General features: G+C 46.7%; 1 protein-coding gene across 1 annotated transcript in view; it reads left to right on the top strand.

Moving 5' to 3' along the window:
• SOS2 (SOS Ras/Rho guanine nucleotide exchange factor 2) overlaps nt 1-20,467 on the top strand; it is a 372,731-nt gene that overhangs the window by 287,531 nt on the left and 64,733 nt on the right. Inside the window, exons 18-19 of the mRNA XM_086937294.1 lie at nt 19,387-19,559; nt 20,284-20,400. Of these exons, the coding sequence (XP_086793420.1) occupies nt 19,387-19,559; nt 20,284-20,400 (290 nt within the window). The remainder of the gene's footprint in view (nt 1-19,386; nt 19,560-20,283; nt 20,401-20,467) is intronic.

Below are 20,467 nucleotides of genomic sequence, written 5' to 3'. Positions count from 1 at the left end.
GGATGAACTGTTCAGGCACATTTGCGTACGCTTTTCCGTCTCTCCCACTCATTCCGCTACTAGTTCACTAGCTAAAACAACAGTCTCTCACAATGATCCTGGTTGCTCCAACTTGGGCCCAGCAACCATGGTTCACATCACTACTGGAACTCTCAGTAGTTCCACACCAAAAGTTACACCTTTCCCTAAAGCTTCTCACACAGAACCAGGGAGACATAAGGCATCCAGATCCAGCTCAACTGAACCTAGCGATCTGGCTCCTGAAGTCTTAGATTTTGGATACCTCAGCCTCCCACCAGACTGCATGAATGTTATCAAGGAGACTAGACATCCTACTACTAGAGCTTGCTATGCAGTTAAATGGGAAAGATGTGTAATTTACTGCAATAACATAATCAATCCATTCGATCCTCCTATTAAAACATTATTTGTTATCTCTTGCATCTACATAGATGTAATCTAGCATACACATCCATAAGATTACATCTTGCTGCCATAGCAGCTTACTTGCAAAACAGACAACAATTGTCATTGTTTAGGGTTCTTGCCATTAAAGCATTCATGGAAGGTCTTAAAAGGATAATTCCTCCCAGAATTCCAACTTCTCCGTTTTGGAATCTAAACATTGTCCTTACCAGGCTCATGGGTCCCCCATTTGAACCTTTACACAAATGTGAGTTACAATTTCTCACATGGAAAGTAGCCTTCCTTGTGGCCATCACATCTCTCCGGAGAGTTAGTGAACTCCAGGCATTAACCATACAAGAACCAATTTTGCAAATACATCACAACAAAGTGGTTCTTAGGACAAACCCTAAATTCCTACATAAAGTAGTCTCTCCATTTCACCTTAACCAGCCGGTTGAGCTCCCAGTCTTCTTTCCGCAACCAGACTCAGTAGCAGAATTGGCTCTTCATACGCTTGACGTTACAAGAGCTATTCTTTACAACATTGACAAAACAAAAAGTTTCAGGGAAACGAAACAACTTTTTGTAGCTTTCTCACCACCACATAAGGGCAATCCTATATCAAAATCTGGAATTGCCAGGTGGATTGTTAAAACCATTCAAGTATGCTATCAAAAAGCAAAGCGTACATTACCAATTCCCCCTAGGACGCATTCCACGCGCAAAATAGGGGCATCTATGGCATTCTTGGGGAATAGCCCAATGGATGACATTTGTAAAGCAGCAACATGGTCTGCACCACACACATTCACTAAATATTACTGTGTGGATGTGCAAGAAAAACAACAAGCTAGAGTGGGCCAAGCTGTACTAAAAACACTGTTTCAAACTACTGCAACCGATACAGGTAGCCACCTCTAAGGCACAACTGCTGTGTAGTCTATGCTACAGTATACAATCTACAGCTCATATGCCTCGAACGGAAAATGCTACTTACCAGTATGCATCTGTTCTTGGCATGTAGAGCTGTAGATTTGTATATGCCCACCTGCCTCCCCGGTTACCTGTGTCTGTTGCAGTAATATCTTACTAGATACATTACACATGGACGTCTTTCTTTTTCTATCTAACTCCATCTTTAACCTTTATGGCGAAAACAATCTGGAAATGGAGTCGATGCTCAAGCACACTACTAACCAAAGGAGGAGTCACCTATCTCTTGACTACAAAGACTTCTACAATACCAAAGTGCAAACCTCCGAGCCCAACACCAGATGGCGATCTATACTACAGTATACGAATCTACAGCTCTACATGCCAAGAACAGATGCATACTGGTGAGTAGCATTTTCCTTCTTATCCATCTAAAAAGGTCCCACTCTAGACATCTGCTCACTGGTACCTCTAATTGATATTGGGAAATAGACAGTCAAGGAAGACACTAACATCAACACGCAGTGGTGGTGGCGCTTATATGTGGCTTTATCGTATCTTCCAGGGCAGAAAAAAGTCAATGCAGAGGCTTGTGGTGTGACCTACTGGGGCACTGCTGTTTAAATATTCCGTATCTTGTCTGGTGCCTGGGGGTAATTTAAAGGGGAGTAATCTGCTTTTAGATCGAGTATACACCAGAAACAGTTACTGAAGTTAAGTAGCTTTTTAGACACATTTCAATTGTGCTTAGATGCAAGATTACAATTGCAAATGCAGTCCCTCACCAGCTATGTCACCCTCTCCTCATCCTAGAAGTGACTATCTGCCACATGCATCGAAAGTAGGATTTGCGATTACTAAATAGTGATTTTTAAGGAATGGCTATTTGGTAATTGCAAATCCTTATGCATGTGGGATTTGCAATAAATTTAGCAATTCCTAAACATTAGCTAATAGCGATTCGGTAATTGCAAATCGCTATTAGCTAATGTGACTTCATTAATTCTTGTGGGCCTACAGGCCCATAGGAATGAATAGGAATGCATTCGCAAATTGCGATTACCAAATTGGTAATTGCAAATTGCGAATGCAATTCCAAGGGTGACAGGGGGCCTAAGGCCTTCCTGATGCACCCATCACAAAAGGTAAGTGTGTGCATTGCGGCTATCAACAACTTCCGGGCTCTACTCTGCTGAGGAGAGACTGTGACACTGATCCTCCTAGACCTCTTGGCAGCCTTCGATATTGTCTCTCACCACGCACTCATCACAAGGCTGCACAACATAGACAAAAAGTGCTCTACAAATCTACTGATGATTGATTATAGCTCTTAAGTTTGAGTCAAAGGCATAGATGAGGTAAAGGTGCAGTTCACTGAAAGCAGTGCAGTTCAAGAGTTAGTTCCTATATTAAAGTGCTTGATGAGGCAACAGTTACTATTGCACTTGTAGGACAAAATCGACGTGTCTGGCTTAGCCTGTAGTGAAGCCTCACTCCCTGATCATGTTATCGCCAGTCAGCTAGCACTGATTGGAACTCTCAGCAGCCGTTTCACTTGGGGCTGGTGCTGCGGTGAGGGAATAGCACCTCAGAACTGATTGGCAGGCATCAGTTCGACAAATGCCACCTTCAGAGATCCAGCGGTTGCTCATTCTCTAGTTGCAGGATCTGGGCTGTGTTTACAAGAACATTGTGCTTCTTTGGGAAGTTGGGACCTCCAGGCCGAGATTGGTAAATGCTTCGCCTGCAACATGAGCTCCTCATTTGGATTCTCTGCAGGATTGAGCAGCCGCATCGCTGAGCATAATTTAATGTAAGAGCTTTCTATATTGCTTGCTCATCCTGCTATTTTGCCTTTTTTGGTATACCAACTATTTAAGAGGTACTCTACAAAGGTTTTAACAATGGAGTATGATAAACACAAGATTGGTTAATGGAGAGGTTGCACTCATAGATACAGATAAAGTTTCTTTCATAACTTGTCTTCTTTAAATATTTGTTCGATATAGCGGCATTTTAACTGTGAACGTAGCATACCCAAGACAAAGATGCCTGCTGGGCGAGGCCAGTTTTTTTCTTCCAGTGGTGTAAGATCATGTTTGTGGCATGTGTAGCTGTTGATATTCATGCTGTGCATACTCTTGCCATATGTTGGCTCAGATGTGTGCAACTTATTTTTCTTCGAAAAAGTCTTTGAGTCGGGAGGTATGTCGACTCCACCTTTTACTGGTAATGTGCAAAGGCATTGGCTCCATTGTTAGATTGTTTCTTTCCACCGTCTGCTATGGACGTGTATCCTACAAGCTTCAAGTCGACACATTGTGATGTTAGTAAACGGTACCTCTCAGTTCTCCCACCCAGATTCTCATAAATAATCATCCTTCTGCTTTGACTGCGGTAACCTCCGTCAACCCCGATGCCGGGGTTACTTCCATTACCCAAGGGCACTTGTCCCTTCACGGGCCTTCTCCTCTTAGTCTTTCATCAAGAATGCAGACTCCAAGATGGAAAGAACCTTTACAAGTAATTTGTGTCTTTCATCACAACGAGCACGACAAGGCATCTTGCGTCCCCTGCCTCAACTTAAAAAAAAAAAATGTTCTGGTACTGACAAGATAAGCTCCTACCTCCTAGCACTGCTAGGAGTGTGACCACCCTAACCTCTTTGGGGATCAAGACTTTGAGGCAGAGCCAGATACCTCAGGGCACCAGACCCTTTGCTTCAGCCCAGAACCAGTCACTCCGAGGTAGAAGAGCCACATGCTGTCCAACATACGACGTTGAGTGTGAGTTCAACAACGCCACCCCTTGTCCCCTCAACACCACCTCACCGGCACGGATAGGTCAAGCACCGCCTCGGAGGTGGTCAGGCATCATGCCCACACTCCGGCTTCTGGTACAACACTGCCTGAAGGACATGGTTGGCACTAAATAAAGGCCTTGGAACCGAGTCTGAGCCAACCACCAACACTGAAGATGCTGCTCCAGAAGTGGCCATCCATGCTGAAAACCCCTTCGAAGCCCGCACTGAAACCAGTTAGCAAGATTTCTTCAGCGCTAAAAGGCCATTTGCCCTGAGATGTCCAAAAACCACCCTCGGTGTCGAAGTGTTTGTCACGCAAAGTCCCGACGTCAATGGTGTTGGATGACCTAGAGAAGCGTATCCTGCTTCGGCTCCAGAAGGAGGTCGACAACATCTCGCCTTCCATCCTCCAAGAGTGAGGATTTACCACCAAGTCACCTCCAAAGGAGCAATACTTTCTTTCCTGCAAGTTGAAGCTGACTTTTGAGGAGGTTGAGGAAGCATTGTGACTGGGGCACTAGTCCAGCACCACTTTGTCACCCTGCACCTCCTCCCCCTCCTACTCCACCACCCCCTTCTCAAACACACTCACACGAAGGATCACCTCCCTCCTCTTATGGGGAAGGGAGTCCCTTGCACCCCCTTGATACATTCAAGGTATTGTTTGGCCCAGGTTTGACCAATGGGATGATTTTACCGTTGACCCGCCTGCAGACATGGACCCAGTCGTCTACATTGCAAAGCCATGCCCTCCCGATGATACTACCTTGTATCACAAGATCATCAGAACAGCCCCAATATTTCACAAGGTTAAGTTGAATAGGGATCAAGAGAATGAGGAGTTCCTTGTGGACAAAGCAAACACAAAGAGATGATGAACGGAGCGTTGAAACTTTTCAGACACTTCACCCAGTCACAGATCTGGGTTGAATCCAAATTCGTTCTTTAGCTCACTTTGCCACCCCAGTCAGACAAGCTCTGTGCAAATCAGTCTTAACCCTGTGCCTCAAGCTAGCCTGGCTGATGAAGGGTGTTACCCAGAAACCGGTCCTAGGATGCTCTTTCAGGTTCAGGAAAGACCTGGCTTGGCAGTTTGGACTGGACTGTTCCCTTGAGGCACAGGGTCAAGGCTGATTTACATATACCTGGGTCTGAACTGAGGTGGCAAAGTGAGCTAAAGAATGATGATGGATTCAACCCAGATCTGTGACTTGGGGTGAGTGTCTGAAAAGTTTTAGCGCTCTGTCTATCTTCTCCTTGTGTTTGTTGAGTTCCTGGTGGAGACACTCTCCTCTACCTGACGGTCAGTGCAGTATCTTCTATGCTGAAAGGTCTGCTACAAACTGTTCCTAAAACCATAATCCAGTAAAAGCTAGAGTAGTGACCCCGAGGGTTGATAAAAAAGCATCACCCTCCGACCTACCCTACATCAGGGGCCAACTTCCACCTGATTCTCTGGTGGTTCAGACAGCGCAAAAGTGCGTGAATGCATGGCACACTGGCAGCGATTCTCCGCCGGATAAACGTGTCACTGTTTAATCTGCAAACCAATGGAGAATCGCAAACTTCATTGGACTGCTCTCACAATATGTCGATGCTCACTGGGATGAGATGGAGGAACTCCTTCAACATATACCAGATGAGTTAAAAAAGCGGGGAAGGAAGCTTGTTTTGGAAGGGAAGCTCATATTCAACACCACCATCTGCTGTGCCCTAAACACAGCGCAGGGCATTCACTCTTGTGTCCTAATTCAGCACCATGCCTGGATGCATTTCTCTGGTTTTAAACCAAAGGTACAACAGCATCTCCTCAACCTGCCTTTTAATCCGAAGCACCTTTTCGGACTGCATTTTGATGAGATGCTGGAAAAAAATGAAAAAAGGATACAGAACCATGAAGTCAATGGGAGCTCTGCAAACGCTTTCTACTTGGGGTTCCTTTCGAATATCCCAATATAGAGGGGGCTCCAAGACCACCTCCTCAAGGCATTTACCTCATACCAGAGGGGGTAGCAATAAAGGCCACCACATAGCTACTCCAGAGGAAGTTGTAAATGCAGTAACCCCAGAGGTGAGCCCGGATAAGTGGGCAGGACTACTGTTTAGAGCTCACCTCAACCCCACCTAACATCCCTCCCAGCAAACAAACTGTCTCCCAGGAACTCCAGCACCTCCTTCTGGAGAAGGTATAGGCGCTCCTCTGCAAAGGGGCCATAGAACCCGTGCCGCACCAACAACGTGGGGAGGGAGGGTCCTCCTTGTACTTTTTCATCCCCAAATAAAAAATGGGTCCCTCAGACCCCTACTTTACCTCAAGGCCCCCAACAAATACATCCTGTCAGAGCATTTCCACATGGTGACACTCTAGGATGTCATCCCTCTACTAAGGCAAGGTAACTGGATGAACGGGTCAGGAATATTTGCCTATGCTTTTCCACTTCTCCCATTACTTCGATTTGTGATTCGGAGACTTTTGCAAACATCCTTCACTCTCATTCTTGTAGCATCTACCTGGGCCAGACAGGCTTGGTTTACCACTCTCCTCGACCTCTCCCTAGTGCCTCACAAGAAACTGCTCAACTGGCCGGATCTTCTCACACAGATTCAGGGCACACTCAGACACCCAAACTCCAAGCAGCTAAATCTTGCAGTTTGGCTCATGAGGTCTTAAAATGTTGCTACCACAACCTACCTCTAGAGTGTATGACCATCATTAAGGATGCACACAGGCCTGCAAAAGGAGCTTGCTGTGCAGCTTAATGGAAGAGATTTGTGCACTACTGTAGTCCCAAGTACATCAACCCACTCAAGGCTGCAATCCAAGATATTGCTGGTTATCTGCTTCACTTACAAAAGTTAGGCCTCACTCATACTTCCATTAGACTTTACTTAGCCACAATTGCTGCCTGCCTTCAGAACAGAGAACACACTTAACTCTTCAAAGTACCAGTCATTAAGGCCTTCATGGAAGAACTTGAGCAAATCTTTCCACCCAGAGTATACCACCTGCCCCTGTGTGGTCCCAACATAGTTCTCACCAGACTTATATGCCCTCCTTTTGAACCACTTCACTCGTGGCCTTCGCAGTACCTTTCCTGGAAGGTAGCCTTTCTAGTGGCCATCACTACCCTCAGATGTGTGAGAGACCTTCAGTCTCTTACCCTTGAAGAACCCTTTTCTTCCAAGTTCACACTGATATGATAATCCTTAGGACACATGCCAAGTTTCTCCCCAAGATGGTCTCTTCTTTCCACCTCAATTAAACTGTCGATCTCCAGTGCTATTACCACATCCAGATTCGGTGGCAGAGAGGACTCTTAATACACTAAATGTCAAAAGGGCCACATGATTTACACTGACAGAATAAAACCCTTCTGTTTGACACAGCAACTCTTTTTTCTCTTTGGAATTCACCCAAAGGCCATGCTCTCTCTAAAGCAGGAACAGCACAATCGTTGGTCAAATGTATCCAGACCTGTTAAGCTAAGCCAAACGATCTGTCCCTATCTCTCCCAGACCCCACTTTACCCGCAAAAAGGGGCTTATATGGATTTCTTAGGCAACATCCCTGTAGATGGCATTTGCAAAGCAGCTACCTAGTTTACCTCACACACTTTCACTAAGCATTGCTGTGTGGATGTCTTAGCATGTCAACGAGCTAATGCTGGCCAAGCTGTACTCCGTACACTCTTACGGTCCTCTGCAACATCCTCTGGCTACCCACCTCTTAGGGCAGGACTGCTTTACAGTCTACATACAGCAAATTACTTTATGGGTTCTGGAGGAGCTTGTTACTCATCGAAAAAACGATTTGACGCCTTGTCAGTGGTACTAAGTGCTATATAAATGCAATTACAATACAATATGTGTGTACAGCTACATATGCCAGTAACTAAAAAGGTAACTTACACAGAAAACATCTATTAATGGCATGTAGTGCTGTAGATTCACTGCAGAAACAGCTTTTTCTTTCCTGATTGAGTGTTATAATACATTCATTAAAGAAGTCACAATTTTTTCAAGGTTGAGATTTGGGAGTGCATTTTTAAGCTATAGAATTCAATATTAGGGACGCCAAAATTAGTATGCAAATTGGCTAGCGCCAAGATCCTCAGTGACAAATACTCAGACTTGACAGTATTAAAAAAATCTACTTTTTATTGAGGACCTAGTCTCCTAAACCATTCCACTATACTTCTTGGACTTAAGCTAAAAAAAAAAACACCTGTATCCCTTATGAGGAAGAAATCTACTACCTGAGGGGCTTTAAACAGATATGTGAATTACGCATCACCCTACCTAATAATGGGTTGGCCATAATCCAGTCCTCAATTAGTAACCTCACTATTATCAGTATGATTAATACCTGAACGCCCTATGTGTTTCTGCCATGGCTACAGACTTGGGTACTCAAACTAGGCTTTTCATCGCTACTGATTATGCCACCAGCTCAATGTTCTTTGGATGACTTTATCCCTCGGAACCTGGACATGTGAAAAACAGTAGAGCAACAGTGGTTCCTACGGATGATGTTATAAATGGCTTTGTCAATATTTTGGAGTGGGCAAAAAGTACTCGAGTGATGAAATCCAAATTAATGCTCATAACCCACTGAAATGACAACAAACATATTTTATCTCATGATGATCATGAGATCACAGAAAAGCTCCAAGGGAATTGTTGTTCAGACACGTAAAAGTGAATATGTTGCTCAATGGCCGCTAATTTACCATAACGTCCTTTCTATTTGCAAGGTTTTCTGAGAGATGACAAATTCAAAATTAATTTACCACTGTGAAACTCTTCCTCACCACAAACTTGTGGGAAAGAGAGGGAACCGTTTTAATAAACATGTTGACAGCCTTCTTCATTTCATTCAGGTGCAAGGAAAACCCTTTGAAATGACTGAGCCTGTTTGACTACACAACTTTGTGACCAAACAATTTGTGGATAAGGATATACAGACACTTCTACTAGATGTCCTGGAACATGGGTCAAAACTATATGCAGAACTGAAGCAGGCGAGATTTGTATTGAAAAAGCTGTTGGACATATTCACTAAAGCTAAACTTCCACGCTTTAATTGCCATAGTAAGAGTTTCGTCCAACCGCCACTACAAAACAGGTTACAAAAAAACTACTTTAGCAAGCACATAGAGAGATGGATGTAGCAAAAGAATTAGGTGTATTTATCAAGGACTTGTACAAGAGCTTGAAAATAAACTTTCACCTGGAGAATTTCAATTTTAAAATGAGTCCTCATTAAAAACTACATGTCACAATTGCGAATGGTCAAGGTTTCATCCATGCAAAACTTCAAAGAGGTCGTTCAAGCTGTTCTACAGATATGAAAGTTAGTGTGCACCTTGCAAGAACTGCACATTGTTTGACAGTTATCTTGAACTATCTGTCAAAGAATGTGAGAGAATCAGACGAATGTCTACAAGTGGAACAATTGACCTTGTCTGGATAAATAATTTGACACCTATACCTGTTGGTCATCGACATTGAACAGGATGAACTTGGAGATTTTGACTCGCCAAGACATTGCTGATGATTCAGTGAACACTGAGTTTCCAATTATTGCAAGTAGAATGATTGCCAATGAGGAGTTGGTGCCTGCAAGGAGATATTCAAAAAGTACAAGCCACATTGTTCAGGAACTTAACAGCCAATTGGAGGAAGCTCGAAATTGAGTCATTGTACTGTCAGATGACAAAGATGTTAATATTGTGCTACTTAGATTTGTTGCAATGTTCATAAGTCAAGGATTGTCAGAGTTATTGATAATTCTGGAGCAGGAAAGAAAAGACATTTAATCCTGTTTCATATTCTGTACAAGAAACATATTCTTCAGCATGATGACACTATGAGCAAAATTGGAACAAAGCTTGGAGCTTTAACTGCTGAACCTGTGAAGTTTCTAAAACAAATTGTTGAGACAGAAGAAAAATTTGACTTTAAAGATTTAGATAAATAGCTTGTGTGTGTGTGGAAAACGAGTTCTGACTGCCACACATTTGACGATCTTCAGTACAGCGAGTTCAAGAGATCAGCCCCCCCAAGAGACCTTCCACTGACGTCATATTCTGTGCGTGAACACATTACAAGAGCTTTCTACTTGACTAAACAGTGTTTTAGATCATTCATATGTAGAGAAAGATCCGTGTGAACTTGGATAGTAAGATATTGATGGGGTGTTAAATCCTACGATTTCTAAAGCCTCTACCCACAGAACTTACATGTACATGTACTTTCAAAGCCTGTTCTACAAAAAGATGCCCCTGTCATTGTGCTCTTCTCAAATGTTCAACATTCTGCAAATATACCACGAGTGAATGCTGAAACAAATAAGGTGAACTATGAAAATGTGTCTAAAACAGGAGTGATAAACATAATTTTCTTTCGTATTCAGAGCATAAACCTTCTTTGGTGTTACATAAAAGGATTAAAAACCTTATTATTTTTTTAATTTCTATATATGTCCCTTCTTTCTCTATTATAGCTGCCATTTTGGAAAATGGTGGAAGGGTTGCTCCGAGGAGTCTTCTGTCTCTATAAGACTACTTGACCCCCAAAACCTATGTTTTGACACCAAAATGAATTTTATAGGTCTCATGGTTCCTGAAATATTGCATCATCAATACAACACATTCACCATTTTTCAAAATTCGGCCCGGATCAGCAATGTCTTCCCAAGCTAAATTACTTATCTAATGATTCAAAAACATTAATCAAAAATGAATATCTCTGGACAACAATTTTTTTACGGAGGTATATCAGGGGGCCGGGATTATTGGTAGATAATATTAGGGAGGGATGGCAGAGCAGTTTCTCTTGTTCAAGGTGATGACTTTTCTAGGTATTGCCTACACATTTGGCTGTCCAATTTACTGCTTTAGGAAGGGTGACTAAGTACAAAGATTTCACACTTCCTTTGCCCTTGTTCTAGATAGTCTCCTGCTTGGAGCGAGCATCATTGTTACCCGCTGTGAGACCCACCATCTTTCGCAAAGACTGTACCTGAGAATCAGCAATAAATTGCCATTTGAGAGAGAACCAACCCAAACCGTAGACAGTGGATCTATACCCTGGAAAATAAATGAGTGTACGAGTGGGACTGTGACACGGACAGAGAGCCGGCCAGGAACGACAGCCGGAAGTGGGGTACTTCGGGAAGAGACACCAGCACCCACCCAGAAGCAGTGGACGGTCTAGCTGTTATACATGACGGGCAGTCATGGAAAGAGAGGTGGGACGATAAAAGCCTTCCACCAACAGAGGACGGGCGGCGTGAGCAGGAAGCGGTATCCTGGAGCCCGGAGGAAGACGGAGAACCTGAAGGAGCCGAGCCCAGCTGTCCCGGCGGTGGAGGAGCGGAGCCCAGCTGTCCCGGCGGTGGAGGAGTGGAGCCCAGCTGTCCCGGTGGTGGAGGAGTGGAGCCCAGCTGTCCCAGTGGTGGAGGAGCGGAGCCCAGCTGTCCCGGCGGTGGAGGAGCGGAGCCCAGCTGTCCCAGCGGTGGAGGAGCGGAGCCCAGCTGTCCCGGCGGTGGAGGAGCGGAACCCAGCAATCCCGAAGGAGCAGAGCCAGGAGGGAGCAGGTTCGGCAGGGACCGGAACCCAAGGGAGAACCCTCCTCCTACTTACAAGGCGCACACACCCGGTGGCCCTAGGAAGAGAACAACCGCCCTGGGTCCGGACGCCGCGGCCCTGTGGACGGGCTGTGGCCCAAGGCAAGTAACACTAAGGGGTGCATTCTGGTGGGGGTGGTGGGGTGGCGAGAAATAGCACCATACAAGTCACGTCGACATCTTTCCTTCACAAACCCCCCCCCCCCTCCTTCACTACGCATGGTGGCGGTAGCACCTGTTTTTATAAAGGGACGGATGTGACTAATCCCGGCCATATCCTTTTCTTTCTGCCCTTCCGAGAAGTCCCAACAGGAAGAAGACCTACTAGAAGACAACGCAGACCAGCTCGCCCGGGGAACATCCGACTATCATTTGTGCTTCATCCATTCTTGTCAACCCCTGATTTTGACTTTAACAGTATGCCTAATCCCTTAAGAAAAAAATTATAAAGACGCCTGAAACAAAAACAACCCCAGACATCCCTCGACTCATTGTTAACCACTCGGACAAACCTTACAGGGACCCAAAACATCCTACATTGTTCCAATTCCAAGCAGGTTGTTCTTGACCAAGGAAGAGAGTACTCCACAGTGTACTTGATGAACTGCTTTGTAACCAGGGTTTGTGTCTGCATAACAACCAGTCTCCCAGAGGTGAGGGAGACATAACTTGAAACTGTACTTCTGTGTCTGCCTAGCTCCAAAGCCTGTCTGCCTGCTTTAGAGAGTAAAGGAGAGCGCCTGGTCCTGCAGGAGGTGTGACTGTCCGGGTGGAGAATCTGTCCTGTTCCCAGCATGAGAGACTCCCAGAAGTAGCTGACTGCTAGTGATATTGAAGCCAAGATCAACCTGCCTTGTGTGGGGTTTTCCTGCTTCTGGTGTGGACTTCGCCAAGTAAGGAGTACCATAGTGTCATCGGGCATCCTGCTGTGTACCAGAAAAACAAACTGATGTTTCTGCTGCCTGCCTGGCAGGGGAACTACCCAGAAAACAATTACTATTATTGCAGATGCACAAGACTTGATCTGACACAGAGGCAGAGACTGCCAAAGATGGCTACTGCAGAAGGTCATGCCCTGAAGGCTGAAACTGATTTGAGCGAGCACCCGTCTACAACTGGCCTTGGAATCCGCAAATATCGAATTTTGGCGCTACCATGCAGGCCTACTGCAGTAATCCCTGTACAACAGTCCGTGGCTGGAGTAAGGCTGCCACTGCAGTTCAGCACCTCTGAAGCCACTGCTGCAGGTATGGGTTTCCCGCCTGTGTATCAGTGGCGCAGCTCCACCAAGCAGGCAAAGTAAGGGCTAGCTGTGGACAGACTTAGAGACTGAGCGTGCAAGAAATCTGCCCTGTGAACAAGTACTTTTTTAGGTCTCGCCTTTACCATTCCGCAGGAATGGGAAATGGGGAGAATTCAAGTCGGCTATTTTCTCTTCAAACCAAAGGGCTTTCAGCCCCGCGGTTTTCATGCTGTTCACGTGAACCACGTGATAACATGCACGCGCATTCAGGGCCAGCCAGCCCAGCACATCAAAGGGCTTCTCCTCCCCTAATTATTCATGGCCGGTCGCAGGCCGGCCGTACTTTCAGTTTCCCGAAACTCACCTAATTAGGGGAGGAGAAGCCCTTTGATGTGCTTCACACCAATGCGCCTCACAGTCATTCCTCTTGTTTGTATTTGCTTTGGCTGCCATTCTCAGACTCCACGATCTGCTCATGTGACATGGTTGCTCCACAAGACGCTTTACACATTACACTCATCTGCCTGAAGTGGGAGAGCATATGTCATAAGTACATATGTCCTCTTCTTTTGCCTCTGAGTTTTAAACAAGCAAAGCTGGTCCTTCTGTACTTGCAGCCACTCACACTACGCAACGCCACTCACACATGCAACTCCACTCACACTACGCAACGCCACTCACACATGCAACGCCACTCACACAACGCCACTCACACATGCAACGCCACTCAACTACGCAACGCCACTCAACCACGCAACGCAACTCACACATGCAACTCCACTCAACCACGCAACGCCACTCACACATGCAACGCCACTCAACTACGCAACCCCACTCAACTACGCAAGGCCACTCACACATGCAACGCCACTCACACATGCAACGCCACTCAACCACGCAACGCCACTCACACATGCAACGCCACTCAACTACGCAACCCCACTCAACTACGCAAGGCCACTCACACATGCAACGCCACTCACACATGCAACGCCACTCACACATGCAACGCCACTCACACATGCAACGCCACTCAACCACGCAACGCCACTCAACCACGCAACGCAACTCACACATGCAAATCCACTCAACCACGCAACGCCACTCACACATGCAACGCCACTCAACTACGCAACGCCACTCAACTACGCAACGCCACTCAACTACGCAACGCCACTCAACTACGCAACTCCACTCAACCACGCAACGCCACTCACACATGCAACTCCACTCAACCACGCAACGCCACTCACACATGCAACGCCACTCAACTACGCAACTCCACTCAACTACGCAACTCCACTCAACCACGCAACGCCACTCACACATGCAACTCCACTCAACCACGCAACGCCACTCACACATGCAACGCCACTCAACTACGCAACGCCACTCAACTACGCAACTCCACTCAACCACGCAACGCCACTCACACATGCAACTCCACTCAACCACGCAACGCCACTCACACATGCAACGCCACTCACACATGCAACGCCACTCACACATGCAACGCCACTCACACATGCAACGCCACTCACACATGCAACGCCACTCACACATGCAACGCCACTCACACATGCAACGCCACTCACACATGCAACGCCACTCACACATGCCACGCCACTCACACATGCAACGCCACTCACACATGCAACGCCACTCACACATGCAACGCCACTCAACTACGCAACGCCACTCAACCACGCAACGCAACTCACACATGCAACTCCACTCAACCACGCAACGCCACTCACACATGCAACGCCACTCAACTACGCAACCCCACTCAACTACGCAACCCCACTCAACTACGCAAGGCCACTCAACTACGCAAGGCCACTCACACATGCAACGCCACTCACACATGCAACGCCACTCACACATGCAACGCCACTCACACATGCAACGCCACTCAACTACGCAACGCCACTCAACCACGCAACGCAACTCACACATGCAACTCCACTCAACCATGCAACGCCACTCACACATGCAACGCCACTCACACATGCAACGCCACTCACACATGCAACGCCACTCACACATGCAACGCCACTCAACTACGCAACGCCACTCAACCACGCAACGCAACTCACACATGCAACTCCACTCAACCACGCAACGCCACTCACACATGCAACGCCACTCAACTACGCAACCCCACTCAACTACGCAAGGCCACTCAACTACGCAAGGCCACTCACACATGCAACGCCACTCACACATGCAACGCCACTCACACATGCAACGCCACTCACACATGCAACGCCACTCACACATGCAACGCCACTCACACATGCAACGCCACTCACACATGCAACGCCACTCACACATGCAACGCCACTCAACTACGCAACGCCACTCAACTACGCAACGCCACTCAACTACGCAACGCCACTCACACATGCAACGCCACTCACACATGCAACGCCACTCACACATGCAACGCCACTCACACATGCAACGCCACTCACACATGCAACGCCACTCAACTACGCAACGCCACTCAACTACGCAACGCCACTCAACTACGCAACGCCACTCACACATGCAACGCCACTCACACATGCAACGCCACTCACACATGCAACGCCACTCACACATGCAACGCCACTCACACATGCAACGCCACTCACACATGCAACGCCACTCACACATGCAACGCCACTCACACATGCAACGCCACTCACACATGCAACGCCACTCACACATGCAACGCCACTCACACATGCAACGCCACTCACACATGCAACGCCACTCACACATGCAACGCCACTCAACTACGCAACGCCACTCAACCACGCAACGCCACTCACACATGCAACTCCACTCAACCACGCAACGCCACTCACACATGCAACGCCACTCAACTACGCAACCCCACTCAACTACGCAACGCCACTCACACATGCAACGCCACTCACACATGCAACACCACTCACACATGCAACACCACTCACACATGCAACACCACTCACACATGCAACGCCACTCACACATGCAACGCCACTCACACATGCAACGCCACTCAACCACGCAACGCCACTCAACCACGCAACGCCACTCACACATGCAACGCCACTCACACATGCAACGCCACTCACACATGCAACGCCACTCAACCACGCAACGCCACTAACACATGCAACGCCACTCAACTACGCAACCCCACTCAACTACGCAACCCCACTCAACTACGCAAGGCCACTCAACTACGCAAGGCCACTCACACATGCAACGCCACTCACACATGCAACGCCACTCACCCACGCAACGCCACTCAACCACGCAACGCCACTCACACATGCAACGCCACTCAACTACGCAACGCCACTCAACTACGCAACGCCACTCAACTACGCAACGCCACTCAACTACGCAACGCCACTCAACTACGCAACGCCACTCAACTACGCAACGCCACTCAACTACGCAACGCCACTCAACTACGCAACGCCACTCAACTACGCAACGCCACTCAACTACGCAACGCCACTCAACTACGCAACGCCACTCAACTACGCAACGCCACTCAACCACGCAACGCAACTCACACATGCAAATCCACTCAACCACGCAACGCCACTCAACTACGCAACGCCACTCAACCACACAACGCCACTCAACCACGCAACGCCACTCAACTACGCAACGCCACTCAACTACGCAACGCCACTCAACTACGCAACGCCACTCAACTACGCAACGCCACTCAACTACGCAACGCCACTCCACTACGCAACGCCACTCCACTACGCAACGCCACTCAACTACGCAACGCCACTCAACTACGCAAGGCCACTCAACTACGCAAGGCCACTCAACTACGCAAGGCCACTCAACTACGCAAGGCCACTCACACATGCAACGCCACTCAACTATGCAACGCCACTCAACTACGCAACGCCACTCAACTACGCAACGCCACTCAACTACGCAACGCCACTCAACTACGCAACGCCACTCAACTACGCAACGCCACTCAACTACGCAACGCCACTCAACTACGCAACGCCACTCAACTACGCAACGCCACTCACACATGCAACGCCCCTCAACTACGCAACGCCACTCAACTACGCAACGCCACTCAACTACGCAACGCCACTCAACTACGCAACGCCACTCAACTACGCAACGCCACTCAACTACGCAACGCCACTCAACTACGCAACGCCACTCAACTACGCAACGCCACTCACACATGCAACGCCACTCAACTACGCAACGCCACTCAACTACGCAACGCCACTCAACTACGCAACGCCACTCCACTACGCAACGCCACTCAACTACGCAACGCCACTCAACTACGCAAGGCCACTCAACTACGCAAGGCCACTCACACATGCAACGCCACTCACACATGCAACGCCACTCAACCACGCAACGCCACTCAACCACGCAACGCCACTCACACATGCAACGCCACTCACACATGCAACGCCACTCACACATGCAACGCCACTCAACCACGCAACGCCACTAACACATGCAACGCCACTCAACTACGCAACCCCACTCAACTACGCAACGCCACTCAACTACGCAACGCCACTCAACTACGCAACGCCACTCAACTACGCAACGCCACTCAACTACGCAACGCCACTCAACTACGCAACGCCACTCCACTACGCAACGCCACTCCACTACGCAACGCCACTCCACTACGCAACGCCACTCCACTACGCAACGCCACTCCACTACGCAACGCCACTCCACTCGCAACGCCACTCCACTACGCAACGCCACTCAACTACGCAACGCCACTCAACTACGCAAGGCCACTCACACATGCAACGCCACTCAACTACGCAACGCCACTCAACTACGCAACGCCACTCAACTACGCAACGCCACTCAACTACGCAAGGCCACTCAACTACGCAACGCCACTCACACATGCAACGCCACTCACACATGCAACGCCACTCACACATGCAACGCCACTCACACATGCAACGCCACTCAACTACGCAACGCCACTCAACTACGCAACGCCACTCAACTACGCAACGCCACTCAACTACGCAACGCCACTCAACTACGCAACGCCACTCAACTACGCAACGCCACTCAACTACGCAACGCCACTCAACTACGCAACGCCACTCAACTACGCAACGCCACTCAACTACGCAACGCCACTCAACTACGCAACGCCACTCACACAGGCAACGCCACTCACACAGGCAACGCCACTCACACACACGCCACTCACACACACAACGCCACTCACACACACAACACCACTCACACACACAACGCCACTCACACACACAACGCCACTCACACACACAACACCACTCACACACACAACGCCACTCACACACGAAAAACCACTCACGTTGCCAATAGGTCTCGCAGTACGAAAGTTGGAGCCATTACAATTGCAAATAACAATGCCTTTCACTTTGGTTATCATTTTAAATACATAAAGGGCTTTGTCATTTACAAAACCAATAGCTCCAACTTTCCTACTGCGAGACCTATTGGCAACGCCAGTGCTTGTTTGTTTATGTAAGCTCATTGCGACAAAAGCCTTTAAACTGATCTACGCATTTGCCAGTGGGATAACCCAGCGCGAACTGCAACTGTGCTTGATTAATGCTTATGCTCATACGGTTTACCATAGATTGTAAACATAAACATGTCTAGACTAGAGATGGCCCCAGTAGGGTTTTAACACCTAAGTGGGTTTTGGACAAGAAAAAACAACACTGTGTTAAACTGTGTAGCATTTCGTTTTGCTATGAGATTAATGCACTTACTTATCAACGAAAGATTAGCACTGGGCTGGACATTACATTATTGTGTCTGTTGGTTGTATTCTGATTGATCGCTAACTAGCCTTTGACTGCTTGCCCTCGCTACTCTGAGAATCAAGTGGGAAAAGGGTGTATTAGGCTCATTTGGCAGAGCCATAGTATGATGGAACCCAGTATGCAAGTGGCAAATGAGCCTAACCATCGCATTGTTTGACCACTAGTCCCCGTCTTGTCTGTGGCTCCTGCACTGTCTTTGGCCGTCTACATCAACGCCAGGCATATTTCCAGTGAACAATATCAAGTATTAAGAGTGTAGCTAATTTTCAACCATTTGTTTACATTCTTATAAGGAACAAGTGTTTCACTTCAACTGAAGAAAGACAGAACCTAGGTTTATATCTAATGGAATTCGGGTTGCCTTTAAGTTTACAGCATTCATCCAATTTTATTTCTGTAAATGTCTTGCCTACAATTTATTGGATTATGATGTGTTGCAATTTGTATCGTTCTCAGAGATACCATTGTAGTGATATGTATCCTTAGTGTGTAACATTCCAAGCTGCACACACACTTTGATCGTCTTTCTCTTTAACAGGAATATATTTAACAAATATTCTAAAAACTGAAGAAGGGAATCCTGATTTTCTTAAAAGACCAGGAAAAGAATTGATAAATTTCAGTAAAAGAAGAAAAGTGGCTGAAATTACTGGAGAAATTCAGCAGTACCAAAACCAACCCTACTGTTTACGAATAGAAGCTGATATAAGGGTATGGAATACATTTAAGAATTGCTGCATTAAAATTCATGTTTTGTTGCACAGGGCATCACTGTGAAATGAACGAGATCATTAGAACATTAGTTTCTGGATCGATATAAATACGTTTGTGAGTAGTGTAGACTAGAATTGTTTTCGGAGTCTTTTGGTTTATTCACTGTTTTTGGCAGCTTCCCTTATGTTGTAGGGTACACTAGCATTTGACATGCTGCGCTTGTATGTATAAAAGAATGAAGAATTACTCCAAAAGTATTACTAATATTGAGAATGGAAACCCGTCTTAGTTAGATACAGCAAACTAATTAAATGCAAATGGATGAATACAGCTATCAAGATAACACCCCTGTGTGGCATTCATACAGTGGTCTTACCGGCATCACCAAACATGACACTCACAGGGTGAATCACAGTTCCCAGCAGACTTATCTCAAGTGAAGTAATCTGATAAATTAACAAGTATGTACCAGGTATTTTTACATGACCAATGCCAAGCAAGAGATCCAGAAGCAATTGCATTTATGGGATTAAGAATCTTATCTGGCGATAATATTCAAAACACATTTGATAAAGAACTTAGGTTGTAGCTGAATACATTTTCTGTTGGACTTTCCGCCTTATACGTTGTATTTTGCAACTGTAATTTGTGGCACACAAAGTTCCTCACTTATTAATTCTTATACTAATGTGACTGGCACTATTCTTATATGTCATTTTAGAGGTTTTTTGAAAATCTCAATCCAATGGATAACGAATCAGAGAAAACGTTTACAGACTACTTGTTCAACAAATCTCTAGAAATTGAACCTCGAAATTGCAAACAACCACCTCGATTTGTAAGTGTTTTTCTGGACTATTTTGGACATCTTAAGATTGTCAGGAAAAATAGTGCATGTACATTTC

Source organism: Lissotriton vulgaris, chromosome 9 (assembly GCF_964263255.1).
Source record: "Lissotriton vulgaris chromosome 9, aLisVul1.2, whole genome shotgun sequence".
NCBI classification, from domain to species: domain Eukaryota; kingdom Metazoa; phylum Chordata; class Amphibia; order Caudata; family Salamandridae; genus Lissotriton; species Lissotriton vulgaris.
This window is presented reverse-complemented; position numbering and strand designations above follow the sequence as displayed.